The 21,223-nt window shown below is 43.1% G+C and overlaps 1 protein-coding gene across 1 annotated transcript in view; it reads left to right on the forward strand.

The window, feature by feature from the left end:
• carmil3 (capping protein regulator and myosin 1 linker 3) overlaps positions 1-21,223 on the forward strand; it is a gene marked incomplete at its 5' end in the record, with an annotated part of 90,830 nt that overhangs the window by 50,667 nt on the left and 18,940 nt on the right. The window contains 8 exon segments of the mRNA XM_080034004.1: positions 7,719-7,823; positions 10,449-10,518; positions 10,645-10,726; positions 13,945-14,041; positions 14,137-14,191; positions 15,367-15,539; positions 18,902-18,970; positions 19,395-19,488. Of these exon segments, the coding sequence (XP_079890130.1) occupies positions 7,719-7,823; positions 10,449-10,518; positions 10,645-10,726; positions 13,945-14,041; positions 14,137-14,191; positions 15,367-15,539; positions 18,902-18,970; positions 19,395-19,488 (745 nt within the window).

Here is a 21,223-nt window from a genome sequence, read left to right on the forward strand (position 1 = left end):
GAAAAAAAAAACAGTCGGCTTCGGATTTTTTAAAATAATCCCTTATCCCGAATTCTCTCTTTGAAGTCTTCTTTAGGCCCCTGATCTCCGTACTAATAATATCCTATTATGGTAAATACAAGATTACTGCAAGGACAAAATAATATAATTAGCTTATATAGCTTCATGACTGATTTAGTACCACCAACCCACTTTGCATAGTTAAAATAAAATGTGTGGACAGCTTTTAAGATATTTCAATAACATTTGAGGAACAGTTCAACATTAAAATCTGAGCTTTAAAAGGCCCTGAACAGTTAACATGACTCTGGTCTTGACTCTGACCTTTCATCTTCATCTTCATCTTCCTCCTTGCTGCTGTTGGATGCTTTCATCCAGGAGAGCAGAGAGCTGCTCCCCTGGGCTGCCTGCTATAGCTCCTGTTCTTTTTCCTTTTTTAATCTCTCCTTTCTAGGCATTATACTGCACTTTGTAAATAAAAAGAGACCAACCAACCATATGAATAAGACTGCTTGGTTACAGAGTGCATTACAACAAAGGAACAAGGCTACTTTTTCTGCAGGCAATTGCCTGTTTGTCATTTAGAAATTAAATTACTGCAAGTGAAGAGTTAATTATATAGCCAAAAGTAACCTAAACAACACTAAATATTCAACATACTGATAGATTCACATGCTGTACCAATGACAAACTCCGCCGACATTAGTTGTGTTCATCACGTCATATCTATTTTTTTTTTTGGGCTAGCTTGACAGTCGGCTAATTTATGCTCAGCTGTGTGGCGCTGCATGATAGAGGCTACTTTATAACAGAGACAAATAAATGCAAGTTATAGCTTGGCAACTGAGGCTTAGGGGGCAAACAATACACTCTTGACTCCATTCAATGTATGTGTTACCTCGCTGGTGGGGCAGGGCAGGCCGGGGAGTAGGTGTGTGTGTGCGCAGCAGCTGTGAACTGCTGCGGCAACGCGCCTCCGTTTGTGTCCACTCTGCGCGTTCACGTTGACAAAGGAAGTGTGTGAGCAGGAGGGGGGGGGGGGGCATATTTATTGGGGCATTATTGTCAAACTTTTTTAATCGTTGAGCATGTATAGAATAGATAACGTTGGCATGGGCCACATACACTGTAAAAAAAAAAGAACTTTCAGATTTATTTTTTATTTTTTCAAAAGGGCACTTGATTGGGCCAGGGGAAAAAGGGCAGGTGCTTCAGCACCACTTCAGGTCTACCTGTGCACGCCACTGCACACACACACACGCATCGCTTTTGTTCTAGCTGACTGCATATATACATCTATCTGTACATACACTCATGTCCCTATTGGCAAGTTTTCCATCAGTCAAGCAGTTGTGTGCATGCCTACAAGGCCTTTTATTGAGTGTTCCGCTATGTGTGTGTGGGTGTTTTGCGTGTGCCTACGTTTACCTAGATAGCGAGCAGAAGCGCCTCCGACTCATCATAATGTCGGGTCCCTCAGGAGCCACGGAGCTTCACTGCTCGACATATTACATTACAGCATTACTGAGAAAGAAGTTGGGTGAAAAAATAGACTCATTTCAGTCGGAAATTGATGTTGCAGTCCTCAGCCTCCTCCTCACCCTGTCTGTTTGTTTTTTTGTATCAATTGTATTTCACCACCCATCTTTTACTTTTTGCATCTGTCTGGCTACACCTCTTCCTCTCTTTCACGATTCCTCCTTCATTCCCTATTTTTATTGTCTCAACATTGGCGTTAGCCGAAGGCCGTGGGCATTATGTTTTTGGGTTGTCCATTCAGGCCATTCTTGTGAAGGTGATATCTTGAGATTCAACTTGATTTGCATAAATGTCCTCACCAACTCAAAGTTGAGCTGATAAGATGTTGGAGGTCAAAGGTTAATGAGTCCTCGTGTTCATTCCTTGCTTGGTATCTCAGAAATGCCTGGAAATTTCACATTTGTTGCAGCAATTGACTTGGACTCAAGGATTAACTGATACATGTTGGAGGTCAGTGGTCAAGGTCACTGTGAGATCAAAACCTGTCCGCACAATATTTCAAGAATGCATTGATGAAAATGCAAAGGTTAATGCAACCTTCCATATTGTGTGCTCGCAGCATATATTGAAGCTTTCTTTGCAGCTTCGGAGTTGTCTTTAACCAGAACATGTTCAAGGTTTTGTTAAGCATGTCAACACATACGAGCACATTCTGTTTTGTGTTGCTCTCCTTCATCGACCACTGTACTTTCACTGTCTGGCCATTGTATGCCCAGCTGAGTCCTATTACCCCAAGGTGGTAGTTTTCTAGTTTTATGATGTTGAATTGTGTTGCTCTTGCTTGAGCTCCTGAGCACACGGCTCTCTCATTTCTAATAGGAAGATTGCATTTCCCAGCAATGCACCCTCCTCTTACTGGAGAGACAGCCACGCTCCATCCATCTTCTGACTGTTTTTTTTTAATCCCTGCTTTCTCGTGGCTGTTTTCTCCTCTCTCATCCCTCTCTTCTTGATTACTGCCCCCTTCGCTCTATCATCCTCATTACTCCCTTTCCTCTCCTCTCTACCTTATCCTCATTCTCTGCTCACATCCCCCTCTCCACTTCCTCTCTCCTTCTCCTTTACTCCTCTCTCTCCACATCCTCAAGTTGCACGTTTATTTATAAAGCACATTTTTAAAGCAACCAGAGTTGACCAAAGTACTTAAAGTCATACTATGCAACATTTTAATGAAAAAAAGCCCCACTAGAATATACAGTGGTGTGTTTATCTGCGTAGTCCTTCTCTGTCTGGCTGTTTCTTACATAGTAACATTTGTTGGTATTGTTTTGTAAACAAAAGACTCAGGTCTAAGCTCCTCCCTGTCACTTCGCCGGCAACCAAAACTGTGTTTCCAGACCATTGCCATGCTCTCTAAAATATAAATAAATCAAAACAAGCAACTTAAACCTGCAGTGTGTAATATGACATCATCAAGAAAGTTCTACAAAGTTCTAGAATGCAACACTCCCTGGGTAACCCCAACCCTTTCGAATAACAACAGAAGCTACAGTGGCCTTCAAGGACAAGAACAATTCTAAATTTTAAACAATGCACCTGATGACATTCCAACTATGACAGTTTCAAGATGGCGGCACTAGGCCTTGGTCCAAAATATGCAGAAATATGGACATATATGAGACCCTTTCTAAGGGAAAAAATAATAATTCCAAAAAAAATGTTCAGCTATTATACACTAAATTAAATGTACTTATGGATATTATAATTACTTTCTACAGAATCTGCTAGGAAATAAAACCCAAAATTCTACACACTGCAGGTTTAACACCAATTACCAGTAAGATTATTTGCAACCAAAAAAGCTGGCTGTAGGATGGAGTCTGGTTTCCATGGAGACGACTGAACCCTTCCGCCGAAGCGTAGCCTACATTTAAAACGTTGCGTTAATCATTAAATTCTGTCAAACAACTCTTATCAAAAGTGTGGAGCTTTAAATTAAGAACCTTTTTTAGTTTTCACTTGCTCTTGAGTTTGGGCAAAGAGATACGTTTGGATTTTGACTTGGACCATTCATTCACATTAAGAAGCATCAAACTCATTGGTATTCTGTGCAATATGGACTGAAAAGTCTACAGTGAAGTCAGGAGATTTGAGCCTGGGAAAAAGTATGGACAACGAGTCTGTCAATTTGGAAATGTAAAACGTGAATGAATTATGTATGATTCTTTCGAAAAATCTTTGCGTGGCAGGTAGGGCTTCACTGTAGTGTACTGTACTGTCTTGGCTGGGAGAAGCATCCTCCACCTTTCTTTCCCTGTACCAACAACACTCTTTCTCTTCATATCGTCCCACTCCCGCTGCTCTCCCTCTCTCTCCCTCTCCCTCCCTCTGTTCTTTGCTCATCCCGCCTCTTGCAGCCAGTCATGGGTCTTCTTGTATTAAAAGCACGCCGGCTCAGTGCTGTCGGTCAGACGGCTGTGGTGTTGTGACAACAGCTAACCCGAGCTGATAAGAACCGGACGACTGCTGCTCATCAATATGGAACGGATTGCCCCAGACCCCTACTTCACACACACAACACACACACACACACACACACACACACGCGCACGCGCGCACGCGCGCACGCGCACACACACACACACACACACACACACACACACACACACACACACACACACACACACACACACACACACACACACACACACACACACACACACACACACACACACACACACACACACACACACACACACACACACACTCTCTTTCGTGGAACAATGAGCAGTCCCAAGTAGATCCAGTTACCCAGACACACACGTGCGCTAGCAAGTTGCTGATACAGCTCCCTAGAGGTTGTTCCGTGAGGGAGACAGTGACACGGTATCTGCTTAGAAGCCATTCTGTATGCGCAGTGGTCCTGACAGGGTGTACTGTATATGTATGCTAATCATTACAAACGGGTCAAAGAAGAGCCGGTATTCCACGCACTAGGAGGTTATCATAATAGCAGTAACAGGGCCTTGCAATGCAGCTGCCTGTGTTTTTTTTCCCTTCACCACTTACTTAATGTCTTCATCCTTTTTTCTTTTTTTTTCCCTTTTTGCCTCCCACCGTGGCTCGCTCCCTCGTGACCTTTTTAATTTATTTATTTCCCATTTTCTATCTCACATTTTTCTTGTATTAATTTCCTCTGGTTATATGCAGTTACATTATCTGTTTAACCAAGTTAACACATTTTCTTTTTATCATATCACATATGTGGGGTGAATGTCAGAGCATAATGAAAGACATGATACTCAGTAAATCATGCATGGCCGATTCACTGGGAGAAATGTACATATAATTGGAACAATGGTGTGTGTGTGTGTGTGTGTGTGTGTGTGTGTGTGTGTGTGTGTGTGTGTATTCTGTGCTCAGGCACATTTGGATTTGAAATGAAGCAATAGCAATTATGTTATCATTCAGTTCTGCTGCAGTCGATGCAAATGTCTTTGCCCATGCAGTATTGGCTAAAACTTTTGTAAATATCTTGCAATTGCTATTGCTGGAGATAGTTTAGAGCATTGCCCAAACACCTCTAAGATTTTATATGGCTAGTGTGTGTGTGTGTGCGTGTGTGCGCGCGCGGCTGGTATAATTGTGAAATTACAAGCAAACCCCAGCCACTCTTAAATCAAATTCAGATGAGCCAATTTTAACTGTGCAATCATAAAAGTGAAGGTAAAGCACTGGGGTCATGTGCACAAGGACAATCAGGGCCTTTACTCACAGTGTAATATGCAAGAAGGAATTTGATGTGGAACAGAAAATTGGAGGGGTGTGTAGTGATCATTCATTATATTGTCAGCCAGTCAAATTACTGCTCTCAGACCTATGAAACAGATGTGCCAGACACACGGGCACATGACAAAGTTGGCTCAGCAATCAGTACAGAGCAGCTTTCCAATTATGAAGTCCTAGAGGGTTCAGACGTACCAATATGCTGTTATAGGCAGGTGATGCATCGCTAGTCGCTAAACTTTCATAGCAGAGATAAGTCGGTTCATGTTGCTGTGAGTGATCATGTGTGGTTTGGTTTCAAAAGAAAATGCTTCCCATAACCATTTCAAGGTTTGCCCTTTAGTCCACTTGCAAACAACTCAACCAGACACTAATATCTGAGAAATATCTGAGTTTTTAAAACTACGGCCAAAATGGAGATTTTGTAAAACTGTCTTTCTGTATTTGTGGGGACAGGGTAACGAGAGGTTTTGAGAAACGCTAGTTGGAATGATCTCAATTCGCTCATGACAATTGTTGTTTCCTACCATCTATTGAGCATGTGCCAACCTCCCTCATGCAGAAGCACAATGCACATGCTCACAATGTTCTTCTATGGTGTTCGATGTGACACATTATAGCCACCCATTGTCCTATTGGAGAGAGAGGGAGAGATATTATAAAACACTACTAACCTATGCACAGCAATTATTCTGCATGGGGAGGGAGGGATTTAAAAAATAATAACATAATTGTGGCTTAAAGTAAGGGAAACTTGTTGCATGCCTTTGCAGACATTTTGACGTGTCATAGCAGAAAACACAGCTGTAGCTAACAACGTTAATGACTGCATCCTATTCACTGCAGTGAGCGCTCATTAGCCAAATTACTTGCACCTGTCCTTTTCCTGCTACAATGAGTCAGACAGTGTAATTATCTTTTTAGAAAGAAGATGAACGCATCATGATCCGCTCTCTCTATTGCTCGTCATCATAGATTTACCCATGACAGGCACTTTTGCATTGTGGTTTATGAATAGCTGAAATGATGGATGTTACATTTAGTGTGCTTTTCGAAGCGCCTCATTGCCGACACAATACACCATGTTTATTACGGTGAACAGAAATGGAGCCGTAAAACATTCAAGTGCGCGACATGTCAGCTGCCAAGAGAGGGAGCAGGTAAATCTTTTCACGAAAGAAAAAAAAAAAAAAAACATGTTTCTGGAAGATGAATTCATCCTCCCCTGCTTCTCATCACTCTCTTACACACACACACACACACACACACACACACACACACACACACACACACACACACACACACACACACACACACACACACACACACACACACACACACACACACACACACACACACACACACACACACACACACACACACACACACACACACACACACACACACACACACACACACACACACACACACACACACACACACACACACACACACACACACACACACACACACACACACCTTCTCCCCTGTAGAGAATTCTCTGTGCAGTCGGGGGCTAAAATAGCAGATTGGCTGCTTTTCACAAGTTCCTAACATAGAGCTGTACCGATGGTGTACTTCATCCATCCTGTGGGTACATGAGGATGATCCTCTTATGTATTTTGGCTCAAAGTGATGTGATACATACACACAGCCATATTCTCCGACCTTCCTCTCCTCTGATGACAGGCTAATGTACTCTAAATGCCAAGCAGATGGCTGGATAATTGGTCAAATTTGCCTTTTAAACCGGTGACTGTAATTAATGCCAACTTCACCTTTTCACAGTTTCTGGCTGATATGATTTTGACCTGAATTGTCACGGCAGGCGTCTGTCTGTTCCATCCTTCTCTTTTTCCTCTCGCTTTCTCTCACACTGTTTGTCACTTTCTGTCAGCGTATCTACTCCTCCTGTCAACCTCTGTCTTGTCTCACTCCATCTCCTATCTATTATTGTACTACCATCTCTTTGTATTTATCTATCGTATGTCAAACTGCCTGATTGGGATGTGTCTTGAAAGATGAAGTCCCGCGAGTCTGGAGAACGCGTGTTTTTCAAAATCAGTGTATATCTGTTCACGATTCCACTACCTGTCTGTACTCTGAAAAGAGAAAACCAGGGTTAATACACAGCCTAGGCTCTGTGAACTGGCATGTTGCTATGCTGGGCTCTTTTGATTGCATAACCTTTTGATTACACACCAGTTTACAAAGCAGCCTATGAGGTGTATCAAACAGATTTATTTTCAGTGCACACACAGGACGGAGAGGTAGCCGATCGTTGAGAGATTTTCACTCATTTTGACATAAAACCATTTTGACAACAAGCTTTTCTCCAGAATCGCTGTCTCCACCTTTTTAATGCTGGATCTTGGCCCGACTCTTCCTTCCCACACCTACACACTTTTTTAAACCTTTTTCTCTTTTATTTTTCTTGTCTTGTTCTTTTTCAGGAAAGCCAGAGATTCCCTGCCGACTTTCCGCCAGTTTTTCAGCTCAGCCTTCAGCCTGACCCACGTCAGCCTGGCCTCTATGAAAGTCCCCCCGGACTCACTGAGGTGAGTCACCGACGTCGCAGGCAAAGGACGATTTAAAGGGACCTTTGAAACTCTGAGCTTCAGTGAGAATGTGTGTGAGACGCAAATCACTTGTAGAGTCTGAGCTGCAAACAGTTAACAAAATAAAATAGAGCAGCTGTTCATCTTACAGTAACATCATTCATTTTGACCCTGTGTAAGTCATACTTGAATGCAGTTTACTGGGGTTAATATAGTGGCGAAATATGATTTTAAGAATTAGTTTTGTGATGTTGTTCTTGGCCTTTATACATGGGTTGTTACGCCTAGTGCAAACAATAAGGCCTCTAGTTTGACGATTAGTGACACACTGACCTACCGGAATCTGAAATAGCATCCTTATTATGATGTATGATGATGTGACATACATTAATGATCCACAGTGTACTGAGGTCTACAGATTTCAAACTTGGGGAAACAGAGCACTGGTTTAGGCATACTCTGTATTGGCAAAAATACCCTCAATTAGAGCCAAAATCGTTAATAGAGGGGCAAACAGATGGATCCTTATATCCCTATTGAGGGGAGGTTTAACTAGTGGATGGTGCCCCACTACTCACTCATTTGATTCAATCTTCTGTTAATGGTTGTTTCTTTTAGGCTGCCGTTCCTGATGTAGTAATGTCCTGAATATTCCACTGACGGTGATCAGCTGTGACTAGTGCTTCACCGCCAACTGGCCAAACTGTCGCTTCTCCTTCATCTAGAGAACCTCTAGACAGGATGCACACGCTGAGCTGGCCAAAAGACAAAAAGCCAATAGGATGTGCTTATATGCAATACACATCAAAGAGTCCTTGTACTATTATACATGTTATGTGAGAAAGCTAAGAAATGAACTATTGAAAAATAAATCAAAAGGTATAGATACAGATTTTACTAGACATTATTGAAAAATAAATATTGTAAGGAATTGTCACAATACACCTACTATAATTTCTGCACAGAAGGAGTTGAAATCCATAAAATAATCCTATTAATTAATGAAAAACTGTATTCGAGCCAATGTGAAGGTGTACAGTGCAACACATGTTCCTTATAATTCTCGGATAACAGTAGAGAAACTGCGCTGCTATACTTACATAAACGTGGACATTGGTGGTGAAGTGAAGCTTTTACAGATCTAAAATAATGTTGGGTTAAGCCATGAAGAAGGCTCATGCTTTAAGCGGCTTCAATGACCTGATTATTTTTTAACTCTCCACCTCTTGAAGTGGGCTACTATCAGATTTTTTAAAATGCCGCCTCTCTGCGTCAACAACCAGTTGTGCCATTGACAACGTTTAGTCAAACTTAAACACCCTAATCTTGACTGAGAGTGCTTAAGGTTAAATTCCCACTGGGGCCACTCATGCTAAAAACGTGTCCACTCATGGTGCTGTGAGGTACTTTAGTTTAAAGTGGTGTCCACATTACGCACACAACCTTTATCTCATATTCATTCCACCTAAAGAGGAGAATTCACAGGAATTATTCCAGTGCTCTCTGTCATTTACTCTAACCTTAAAACAATCATTGCAACCACTCACTCCACTAAAACTTACTTTCATTCTCTCAAGCCTCAATACTAAAATAGCTGCAACCATATGGATGATAGTTTGCATCCAAAAACCATCAGTGAGTTTTAATGATCAAGGCTCACATTAGGGTTTCAAAGGCTTTTCCTCCACAGTGGAGACATTTTTCCATTACGTAAGTAGGCTGGCCTTCAATCAGAGGACACAGATTGAGGCTTCTGTAGTTGGCCTTTGTGCAGTGTGCTGACGTGTCATTTGTGCACAACTCCGCATCCTCACCAGTATCGGTGAGATGTGTAGCTAAACCGACTTCGAGGGCAGCCAGGCAGAAAAGCGCAGCAGTGTTCCCAATAGAGATGCATGGTTTATGAAAGTTGTCTCTGTTTGGTGTGTGTGTGTGTGTGTGTGTGGCCTGCTGTGTCTCCTCTCAAAGCCAAAGAACACAATCAATAGCTGAGTACACAAAGCAGACCGCCAACAACAATCAGGGCAGTTGTGTTGTGTGCTGCTGCATGATGGATCGCTGCCAAAAAATGGCCGGAGCACGGACTCCCCACTTAGCACTTCTCCTCATTACCTCGTCATGGTGCAGAACTCCCTAAAATGTTTATTCATCGCACAAGAACTATCTACAGCAGTGTGTGTGTGTGTGTGTGTGTGTGTGTGTGTGTGTTGCAACAATTGGCCCTTTCTGCTGAATAATTGTTGAAGGTTTTTAAGGTGATTTCTGGTGGGGACTGAGTGAGCACCTTCTTTTTAAGCTACTTTTCTCTAAATCCCTTAAGATGGATCAAACGTTGAGGTAGTGGGGAGGGGAACACGGAGAAGGGGTCTGATGGTGTGTTCATGTTGATAGCAGGGGGGGGAGAAGCGATTGGATTTACGTTGGACTCATTGTCTTTTCCCTCTTTTTTTCACTGTTGTTTTCGCCTTGCCTTTGTCCATTGATTGCCCCTGTGTGTTGCCACCATTTCTTTTTATCGACCCATCATTCCATTCACTCCTCTCTCTCTCTCTCTCTCTCTCTCTCTCTCTCTCTCTATTCTATCTTTTTTTATCCCTAACCTACCTTGCCTGTGTTTTGCTCCAGGGCTCTGTTCCTGGGTCTGTCCAATAACCCTCATATCAATGACTTACACCTGGACATCAGCAGCTGTGAGGTGAGCGTGCCTGTCAGTCTGTTCAGCTTTTGGGTGTATTTTTCTCTCATCTTCTTCTTCATGGATTAGCGCCCGTGGCTATCTCATCATATCCCGCGCTCCCTCGCTGTCTCTTCTCTCCCACAGCTGAGGGCGGCAGGTGCCGGGGTGATTCAGGAGCTGTTTCCTCGGGTTTCGTGCGTGGGGACTTTAGACATCTCTGATAATGGTAAGAGACACACCTGCCTACACACACACACACACACACACACACACACACACACACACACACACGCACACACACGCACGCACACACACACACACACACACACACACACACACAGGACTTAAACAAGATGTTTTTTTTAAGATGAGGACATGTTTCACTTTTCACTTTTGGTCGCGGTCATGCCCAAGTTGACATATCCTTAATTTATTTTTTCTACAAGCATTGGAAACTTTAACTTGCACTCAATTGATTTTACACAGGACCCATCTCATCACATGGAGCACTACTCATCCTGTGAAAACAGTTGTGTAATGTCTTCCAGTAGCTTTCCAAAGCAAAAGAAACACTAAAGATGTTGTGGTGAAGTCATCAAGGTTGACCTAAGGACTTGAGACTCCAAACTTGAGTCGCAAACAGTGGGTGTGGGGGTTTCAAAGAGGTGGGCATTCAGGAGGCAACCGCGTCAAAATAAACACTAATAAGTTACATTTTGGGAATCATAGAATCCAGCATTTTGGATCTGGACCCATACTAAAGATTTAAAGTCAGGATATACTGTAGTAGTCAGGATATATAGCCAGCTTTCAACCAATCTTTCTGACTCGGTTTCGCTACCCCAAGTGCAATAATAAATTGATTGGAGTATCATTTTAAATGGTGCCCCGCTGGCAGTAGTGATGTACTTGAAGGTCCTTTACAACTTTAAGCTCTTAAAATTCATTGGTAGTAATGTTTTTAATAACACAACAAGAATTTGCTCAGAGACACTTATAACCAAAGAATTGATCATTTATAGAGAACAGTTAGATTTCTCAGAAAACACTCTGCACTTAGAATGCAAGCCTGGAAGAAATCGAGATGCAATAAGCATTCTGCTGGAAGCTCTAAACCCCCGCAATAAAACATATGCAAACAATAAGTCTTGAATTAAATAAAGTACACTTTATGTTAATCACATATTAAGGAGGTTGGGGGAGGTGTAGAGAGCTACAGAAGCAAACTATGTTCACATTATTGTGGCTGTTAAAAGTCAGCTGGTGGCCAAGCAGCTGATGGAAGAGCCAGTTACTGTGAAAGATACACAACCACAACCAACGAAGTGATCCATAAAATATCAACGATGCATACATTTTAAAAGCAAACACAAGGTTTCTTTTATATTTAAGGCTAAAAAAGCGAGATTACCTAGCCTGATCGTACTTGATTTCATCCGTACAGAAGGTCTGGAATCGTCTCAATTGACAAACGTAAACTCACTTGAAGGCGGGTGTCTGTTGAAGTTTAAAACTATTGGATCCGCCCAGTGCCACTCTGGATCTGCCAACCAATCGCACACCGTTTGGTCGTGAAGTATGTCATGCGCCGGCTTGTGACTACAGCTGAAACTGTTACACAACCTACAACGTCATTATTCTCAGCCACTCCCTCTGTTCGCTGATTTAAAAGAGTTTGCTGATTCGCCGGTAAAAGAGAAAACACGCAAATATACCGCGGACCCAGACTGACTGCTGAAGGGAAAGGAAGATTGAGCGAAAGCAGGTAGGCGGGCGGTGCCAGCCTAAAGATTACCAAGAACAATCCCAATAGTTACAGGTTCGCTGCATGTCAACGGGTTTTGGTTATACAATTTATAGTTCATTTTGTGAGGGAATTCGCACCTCAAAAGTACAATACCAACTAACACAGTTTTTTTGTCTTGATTATTGTTTAGACTAATGGTCCTTAATCCTAAATCAAATTGTGTTTAATTGAATACCACACACAATCCAGCCCAGAATAAAGGCGTAGGTATTAATTACAGCTTTGATATACGTAGTTTCATGTTTTGTCATTACACTTCCTTACAAAAGGTGGTACACCATATTAATGTGACAATGCCATACATGAATAGGTTTCTATGTCATTAATAGCTGTGACCCTTAATAGTCGATCATTCGAAAGAAGTAGCCCGATTCGATTGCCAAATATGGTTATGAACAATTATCATTCTATTCCAGCTATATGGGGGTGCTAAATGTCTGATTTTACATGGAATTGCTTGGTTTCTCCCAATGAATCACGCTTCACAATGCTTATTGTGTTATAAATATCAGCCCATTATCCTGTTAACTTTTTTTTTAAAACTCATGAGCTTTTAATCCATCTCCTTATTGAGCGGGAATAAATCACCATAATAGACAGAGTTGCGATAAAATAAATTCTTATGCCAGCTTTAAACTTTAATGCGACTTGTTTTCGAAAGTGTATTTTCTGATTCCCATTTCACAATGTGAGCCGTCTCTGTGGTGAATTACCTCCTTAGTCTATGGCGTATCTGAATGTTCAATAGCCCACACACAAATGCCTAAATGGAAAGCCGTATTCTCACACTTGACCTTGTTGTGTCATAGTTTCCTGTCATTGACCCCAAAATAAACTCACTGCATATTAGAGGCATGAAAGAGAATGTACGCTTACTTAGCCAAATAGATATTTTGCTCTCTGAATGAGGCATTCCAGTCTATTGTTGCTGAAATATCTTGCCATGGTAAATGCTATGTCTTGGCTGCTTCCTCCGTCTTTGAGCGTCTGGAAATGTGAGTGAGTGTGGGCTGGTGATAGGACATGAATTAAGCTTTGAAAGCCAGAAATGTGGCAGAGCAAATGGGTCACTGGTATGACAGCCCTGACATCGTCTGGATATTTAGTAATAATACCACTTCTTCAGTTTAATAAATTCACATTGTGCTTTGTGTCAAAGGTGAAGTAAGTTATTGGAGAATCCCTGTGTCATAACACTTTTTGTGAAAATCAGTGAATATCTCCTCACCATCCACTGCATGTACTGTGTGTGTGTGCTGAAATACCATCCAGTGTTAATACACAGCCTAGGCTCTGTAAACAGGCACGTCGGCTATGGTGGCCCCCGTTTGTCTACATACTCCTTTACAGAGCTTGGGTCATGAGATATTCACTGATTTTTGGACAAAAAGTGATTTTAACAAGCATTCTCCAGAATCGCTGACTTCAGCTTTTTGAAGATAAACTGTCAACGTTGTTTTCTGTTCTCTTATTTGAACATTACTTATGTAATTAAACATCTTCAGTACTTGGAAGTGTGTTTTCACAATGACTCTGTAGAGGGTAGGACTGCTGGCGTTGCACTTGTTCTCCACTGATGAGCGTGTGCGTGTGTGTGTGTGTGTGTGTGTGTGTGCGTGTATTGTGCTTGTGTGCAGGTTTAGATGCTGATTTGCTGGCCGTCATCCCAGCGTTCTCCAGACACCCCTCCCTCAGACACCTGATGCTGGGGAAGAACTTCAACATCAAGGGCAGGTAACGGAGCGGGCGCGGGGGGAAACGGCAGTACAGATGGTGTGGTGGAGATGATACTGATGATGAATGTTTACCTCTCCTCTGTGCCTCCGCAGGGTGCTGGACGAAACTCTGCAGAAACTGGTTCATTTGGTGCAAGAGGAAGAGTGTGTGAGTTGGATTATGTAACACCCGCACACACACACACACACACACACACACACACACACACACACACACACACACACAAATCCCCTGTGTAGTTTTGCACAGATGCAAGCCTACACATGCCTCACAGATTTGTAGCCACACACACATGTTATGTGCATGCAGAAAGACACACTTGGCACTGTTTAAATTGTGTCCTCATGTGCATTTCAGTTCAATCTCCCACCTGCCACACACACACACGCACAAATGTGTACAATGTGTAAACATGCGCACAAGTCATGTAGTCTGGGGGCTCGGCGAATGATTCATTTGGTCTCAGTTTATTTGCGAGTCTCCGGGGGCTCTCACTGCGCTCCGCAAATCCGGCATGACAAGTAGCTTACTCAATTATTTACCACCGTTGATGGTGATATGCTCTCGCAATGAGTGCGGCCTGGTGCATTTGTGCAGGCACACATGCAGGGGCACTGATGAGTGTTAACGTGTGAGTTCAAAGGAAGTACACCCAGGTTTGTCAGAGATTGACCCTATTAGTTACCTCACCTCAGCAAGAGATGCCAACACCAGCATCAGAAGCCTGTGTGTTTGGTCCACTGCCCCATTCTAACACTAACAGTACGTGAGCCACAGAAGGAGAAAATCAAACCAAACCAGGGGACGGTAAGCTTAGCTTGGCAAAAAGACATGTAGCGGAGAAAAACAGCATGCCTGGCCCTGTGAAAGTGCATGTGATAAAATGTGTCTGTGTGTGTTCATGTCCGAACATAAAACTGATGACAGTGAGCACATACACATTAAGGTGGACACATATCTTGAAACAAGTGAAGATTAAAAATAAAAGAAAAAGACTGTTTTCTTTGCCTTAAAAAAAAACTTAAAAAACAAACCCTGGATAATGTGACCTTAAACAATAGCATCCTGATTAGCTATGGATTCTCTTTAAATTAAGGATTGATTTATCGGAGAGAGAAAAAAAGAGTGAAAAATAATAGAAGATGGGCTTGGCACTCCGTAATGGGGGAGACACCAAACCAATCCCTGTACATGTATGGTTGTATTGTCTGTCCATGTCTCCCCTCAACTTTGATTTATTTAACATAAAAAAACACTCAAATGTGTTTCTCACTTTCTCACAGAGTTATTTTCAAATCATCTTCCCTATTTCTCCCGTCCAGGCCCTGCAGTCCCTCTCCCTGTCCGACTCGAGGCTTCGCCAGCGGGGCACGGTGCTGGTCAACGCCCTGGGCTCCAACACCTGTCTACGGAAGGTAGACCTGAGCGGCAACCTGCTGGAGGACTCTGGAGCCAAGATGCTCAGCAAAGCACTGCAGATCAACACAACACTAAGGTAAATGGTCAACATGGTAAATGGACTTGACTTATATAGCACTTTTTAGACAATTTTCTCAGCCCCAAAGCGCTTTACATTTCTTACCACATTCATCCGTTCACACACACACTCGTACACAGACCCGTCGCCAGACCTCAGTCTTAAGGGGGGCATATGAAATGCATAGGGGGGCACAATTATATAGCCTACAGTACGTAGGCTATATTTTTAATAGTCCTCTATTCGCGCAGCACGTAATCATCACGTTAAACTAACCAACAGCGGTAGCCTATAGCCTACAACATCAGTCCTCCATAATGTAAAGCAATACATTACATAGAAGTGTAATCATATAATTTACATTGTTATTCATTATTTCATTCTCATTTAAATTACATTGCGAATTAATAAGTATTTTATTATTATTTAATTTATGCGTTCAGATAACATTAGTTCCTACCCACCTATTGTTCAGGGGGGGACACATTAACGTGTGGGATTCAGTTTATGATTGTCGAGCACATGCGAGAGTATTGTGTTGCCGTTTTGGCTATCATTAAAGAAGAAATCAACGCCGAGAGCAATTCTATCTGCTGTTTATTTGTAACCCGAGTGTTCCCACCATTCCGAGGAGACCGGAGGACGCTACCACATAAAAATAAGGGTTACAGAAGCAATGTTATGAATATCCATAAAACACTTGACTCTTCAACATATTAGATGTAGCCTAACACCAAACACATATCTCAAACATTGCATTTTAAAGCAGTCAACAGAGGGATATGCATTGCCATTACACACACACACACACACACACACACACACACACACACACACACACACACACACACACACACACACACACACACACACACACACACACACACACACACACACACACACACACACACACACACACACACACACACACACACACACACACACACACACACACACACACACACACACACACACACACACACACACACACACACACACACACACACACACACACACACACACACACACACACACAAACGTTAGCCTACTTTGAGTGGAGGCAGGGCTGTGCTCTCTCCAGTCCCTTCTATCAGTACAGCGGGAGGCGGCGTTTCTCCGAGCTCAACCTCCTCATCAACATATATTTCGGCCTCCGGGTTCAAAGCAGCCAGTGCGCCAATGAGCTTGCTACTGCGCTCTCCAAAACGCGCATCCATCTCTCCTTGCACAGCATCAATAACACTGTAAAATACTCTTGAACTCAGTCTTTTCGTCTATGTCACTTTGTGACGGACCAACTGTTTCCTCAACTGCAAATCCGCGGAGGTTCTTGTAAATTGTGCGTCTTCTCGGCCGGTCTCCGGCACAGCCTCGATGGCCGTGGCTGGAGGAGCGCAGAGTTCCCACAGTGCAAAACTGTGGCTTCACGCAATAAGAAGTGTCACCGCGCTGAACAAGTCCATAATTTCGGCTTGTAGTAGTCTGTTGTACGGCTCGAAAAGTGACAGTTTGACGATCCGATTTGGCAGAGGAGACTGTTGGTGGGCTTTTCAACCATTACCGAATATCGATTATGATGAACTAGAAATTAAATAGTAAGCCAGCGAAAGCCGGGACGGGTATGCTTGTACACCAATGGCAGGAGCTGCCATGCAAGGCGCTCTCTGAACCATCGGAAGCAATGTGGGGTTCAGTGTCTTGCCCAGGGACACTTAGACATGTGGCGGGTAGGCGGGGGATCGAACCTCCAACCTTGCAATCCAGTGGACGCCCGCCCTACCCACTGCCGCCCCAGACTAAGGTCTGTTTGTGTTTTATATCAACGCTCTGATAGTGATCTCCTCGCTGATCAGAGCACGGTGTAACAGAGTAGGATGGGAGGAGTAAGATGAGACAGAAAAGAGGCGTTGAAATAATAGGATCAGAGAGAAAACATGTCTGCAAGGGTTTGAATAAGGGATAAACTGAGCTTGCTGAGAGGCAGAACAGTGAGTTCAGTGTAGAACTTCAAAGTGAACCGTGTAGGAGATAACAAGGTAAGACTGAGGTGTTGCAGGGACAGCGAAAAAGCATCGGTGGAAGAAGGGAAAAGGAGGGAAATGGGCTTCAGGCATACAATAGCCTCGTTTCCACTGAGCGGTACATTTCGGTATGGTACGGCATGTTATTATTTGCATTTACACAGTAAAAAGTTGTGAAGGGTACCAAAATAAGTGTACCGTGCAGTACCTATTTCTGTCACCCGTTTGTTGATGTCCACAAGGGTCCCAAAAGTGTGGAGTTTACAGTGCCGTGTTCTTACTCTGCATTGAATTTATTTGCGGAGTTTCGGCAGTGGAAACACAAGCCAGATCTAGGGGTTACGGTTCTGTACCAAACCTTACCAAACCGAACTGTGCTGCTCAGTGGAAATAAGGCAACATATTTGTACAATCCTAAAGAGACCTGTGTGATGTGTGTGTGTGTGTGTGTGTGTGTGTGTGTGTGTGTGTGTGTGTGTGTGTGTGTGTGTGTGTGTGTGTGTGTGTGTGTGTGTGTGTGTGTGTGTGTGTGTGTGTGTGTGTGTGTGTGTGTGTGTGTGTGTGTGTGTGTGTGTGTGTGTGTGTGTGTGTGTGTGTGTGTGTGTGTGTGTGTGTGTGTGTGTGTGTGTGTGTGTGTGTGTGTGGAAGGAGGAGATGGAAACTGTGAGACGGGCCAATAGAGTGAGCGAAAAGAGGACAGGAGCAAGGCCGGGGGTATCATATAAGTATCGGGATGGGGAAGCGGTTGGCTGTGGACTAGAGAGGGAGAAAGTTAGGAAGGCATGGAAGAATGAAACCACCTAAGGAGCGAAATTCGGGTTTGGCTGATCGAATTTCTAGGGCAGAGCGAGTCGGGGGAAGGAGAGCGGAGGGAAGAGGAGGATGGATGAAAGGAAGAAGTGGGTCTGAAAATGACTGATATGAGTTAGACAGTGATGAGTGCAGGGGTAGAAGAAAGTGCCCTGTAAAACAACAGAGGCTCATTAGCAGCATGGCAGTTGTTCATGCATTGCTAATGGCGTGATATGGATTCATCCTATGCATGTAGCAAAAAAACGAATATCCGGAGATTCGTTCGTGCTGCTACACGGTCCGATTAATACTTAAAACATGATAGTGTGTGTGTGTGTGTGTGTGTGTGTGTGTGTGTGTGTGTGTGTGTGTGTGTGTGTGTGTGTGTGTGTGTGTGTGTGTGTGTGTGTGTGTGTGTGTGTGTGTGTGTGTGTGTGTGTGTGTGTGTGTGTGTGTGTGTGTGTGTGTGTGTGTGTGTGTGTGTGTGGAGCTTTAGAAAGCGACTGATCTTCTCCTTCCTCTGTGTGCCTGTCTTTCCCTATTTCCTGCCGTTTTGATCCCTCTCAGGAGTGTGACGTGGGATCGCAACAACACCACGGCGACAGGCTTCCAAGATGTGGCAAGGGCGTTGGAGCAGTAAGACGCACACACACACACACACACACACACACACACACACACACACACACACACACACACAAACCTTTTGAAGAGCGGATTCACACTTAAAACAGAGATCAGTCACACGCGCACCCATCTGAATGGCAGATAACAATCTCTGTACAATGTTTACTATTACACAGTGTTTCATCAGTCCTCCGACTTGCCAATCAAACTGTTTTATCAGATGTATGTGGGTGTGACGTGTTTGTGTCTGTTTGTAGGTTTGGGTGTGTGTGTTTGTGTGCGTGCAATGGTGTATTATATCATTCCAGACATTTGTTATAAGTGCTGCAGATGTATCCTGTTTGAACTTGTTAACATCACTACATTCTGACATATAACTATTTGCAAACATAATATGATCTTTCCTTCTCTTCCTTGTCTGTCCACTTAACAGCAACTTCACCCTTCAGTACATGCCCCTCCCCCTCAGTGATGTCACTCAGGCGTACCGCAGCGCTCCGGAGAAAACAGACCAGGCCATGACCAAGGTGAGAGGCCGAGCTCTGTCCCTTTATTTACCTTGTGGTGTCTACATTGTTAACAAGTATGTAGAGTGTCTAACAGCAGTACCTGATGATCAGGGTCACAGGGATTTGTGGGTGTGATGAATGACTTTCATTTTGCTTGTGCATGTTCTTTCCCCCTTGATTAGTTTATTGCTCGTGTGGAGATCCGTCATGTGATACAATATGTGCCCCAGAAAGGTTTCAACAATAACTTGTGAGATACTTCCTTTGAAAATGTGGTCGCGTTATCTACCCAAAACATCACAGAAGAGAATGCAAATGGGATGGGTTTAGTTGGTCGTATGCATGACATGCAAGTGTTTTTCGGCCTCTTTTAATTTAACGTTGAGGAAGAGCTACTTTAAATTAAAGGTGATAAATGTAAGGTAAACATTTCTTAGGAAGTAACAGTGTTATTAATAGTACTAACTAACCTAGATAATAAGTGTGTAATGTACCTTAAGCTGACTGTTACATAAACATTTAAAAGTTACTCGTAGGAGATCTGAGGACCCATTTTCAAGATGTGATCCAATCCTGTGGACAACAAAACGATTAGATAACTTTTGAATAACGATGGTTTTTCGAACCGATGCATCTGCCAATCAGGAGGCAGATATCCAGCCTCTCTGCATTCTTCTAGAAACTCAAACTGGATAGCCATAGATCTGCTTTGAAGCTAAAACAGGCTTTTTGATACTGATTTGTGTGGTTGCTTTTGCAATTATGATGTCGTTACATCTTTTAAAGACCACCTGAGATTACCGCACCAAATGTATGTGCTCAGAGTATTGGTGCCCTTTTGATGCAACCGTTTGCGTTGTTTTCAGACAGCCTACCAAAACATTTCAATCCAGAGCCATATTTGCATAAAGCCGTAACCTTCTCTCATTGACATTTACCGACAGCCACACGGCAGCCCACAACAAATAAACCATAATTGCCGCTTGGCTTATTCAAATCCCACAAGCAAATATCTGTGAGGTTCAAAGGGGCTGGCCCACACATTGCTGTTGCTAAAAAAAGATAAAAAAAGAGGTGTCATTTTAGATACTGAACGGTGTGGTCATTTTGTTTCATACCACCGCTAACTAAATGCTGTTTGTGTCATGGCTTGTTAGCTGCAGTTAGCAGAGAAGGTTGTGTTTACACTGTGCATGTCAAACTCCATTTCCCCGGCACCTCAGCTGTCACTCAATCACGACATCCCTTCTCCCCAGAGGTGTGCGGGGGCTAAAGGAGCCTTTTTCTGATACATCTCCAGAAACCTACAAAACAAAATATTCTGTTTACATCTACATAAAATTAGCATAATATTTTGACTGCAGGTTATCTCTAACATGGGTAATGGATATTTTTCTGGTTCCTATCTAAGGGTGTTTACAAAGCTTTTTAGTTAGGTCGGGGTCCTTGTTTGTCTGCACATTGTTTGTCAAAATCCCAAGTCCTTGAGGGAGCGCTTGATTCCATCTTTCTTTACATAAATTGATTAAGCATTGAACACTTCCACCTGCTGAGTCAAGAGAATAAATCAAAGTGCTGCCGCTTATTTTTCTGGGGATCAAAATTCCCTCTCCCGCCTCCTTATTACCATGCAAATGGACTTGTCTCCTGTCTCCGCCGCACTGTGCTTTGTAAACACCTGTCATCTCAAACGCCCCTCTCTCTCTCTCTCTCTGTATGTATGTGTGTGTGTGTGTGTGTGTGTGTGTGTGTG

This window comes from Ammodytes marinus, assembly GCF_949987685.1.
Source record: "Ammodytes marinus genome assembly, chromosome: 9".
NCBI classification, from domain to species: Eukaryota; Metazoa; Chordata; class Actinopteri; order Uranoscopiformes; family Ammodytidae; genus Ammodytes; species Ammodytes marinus.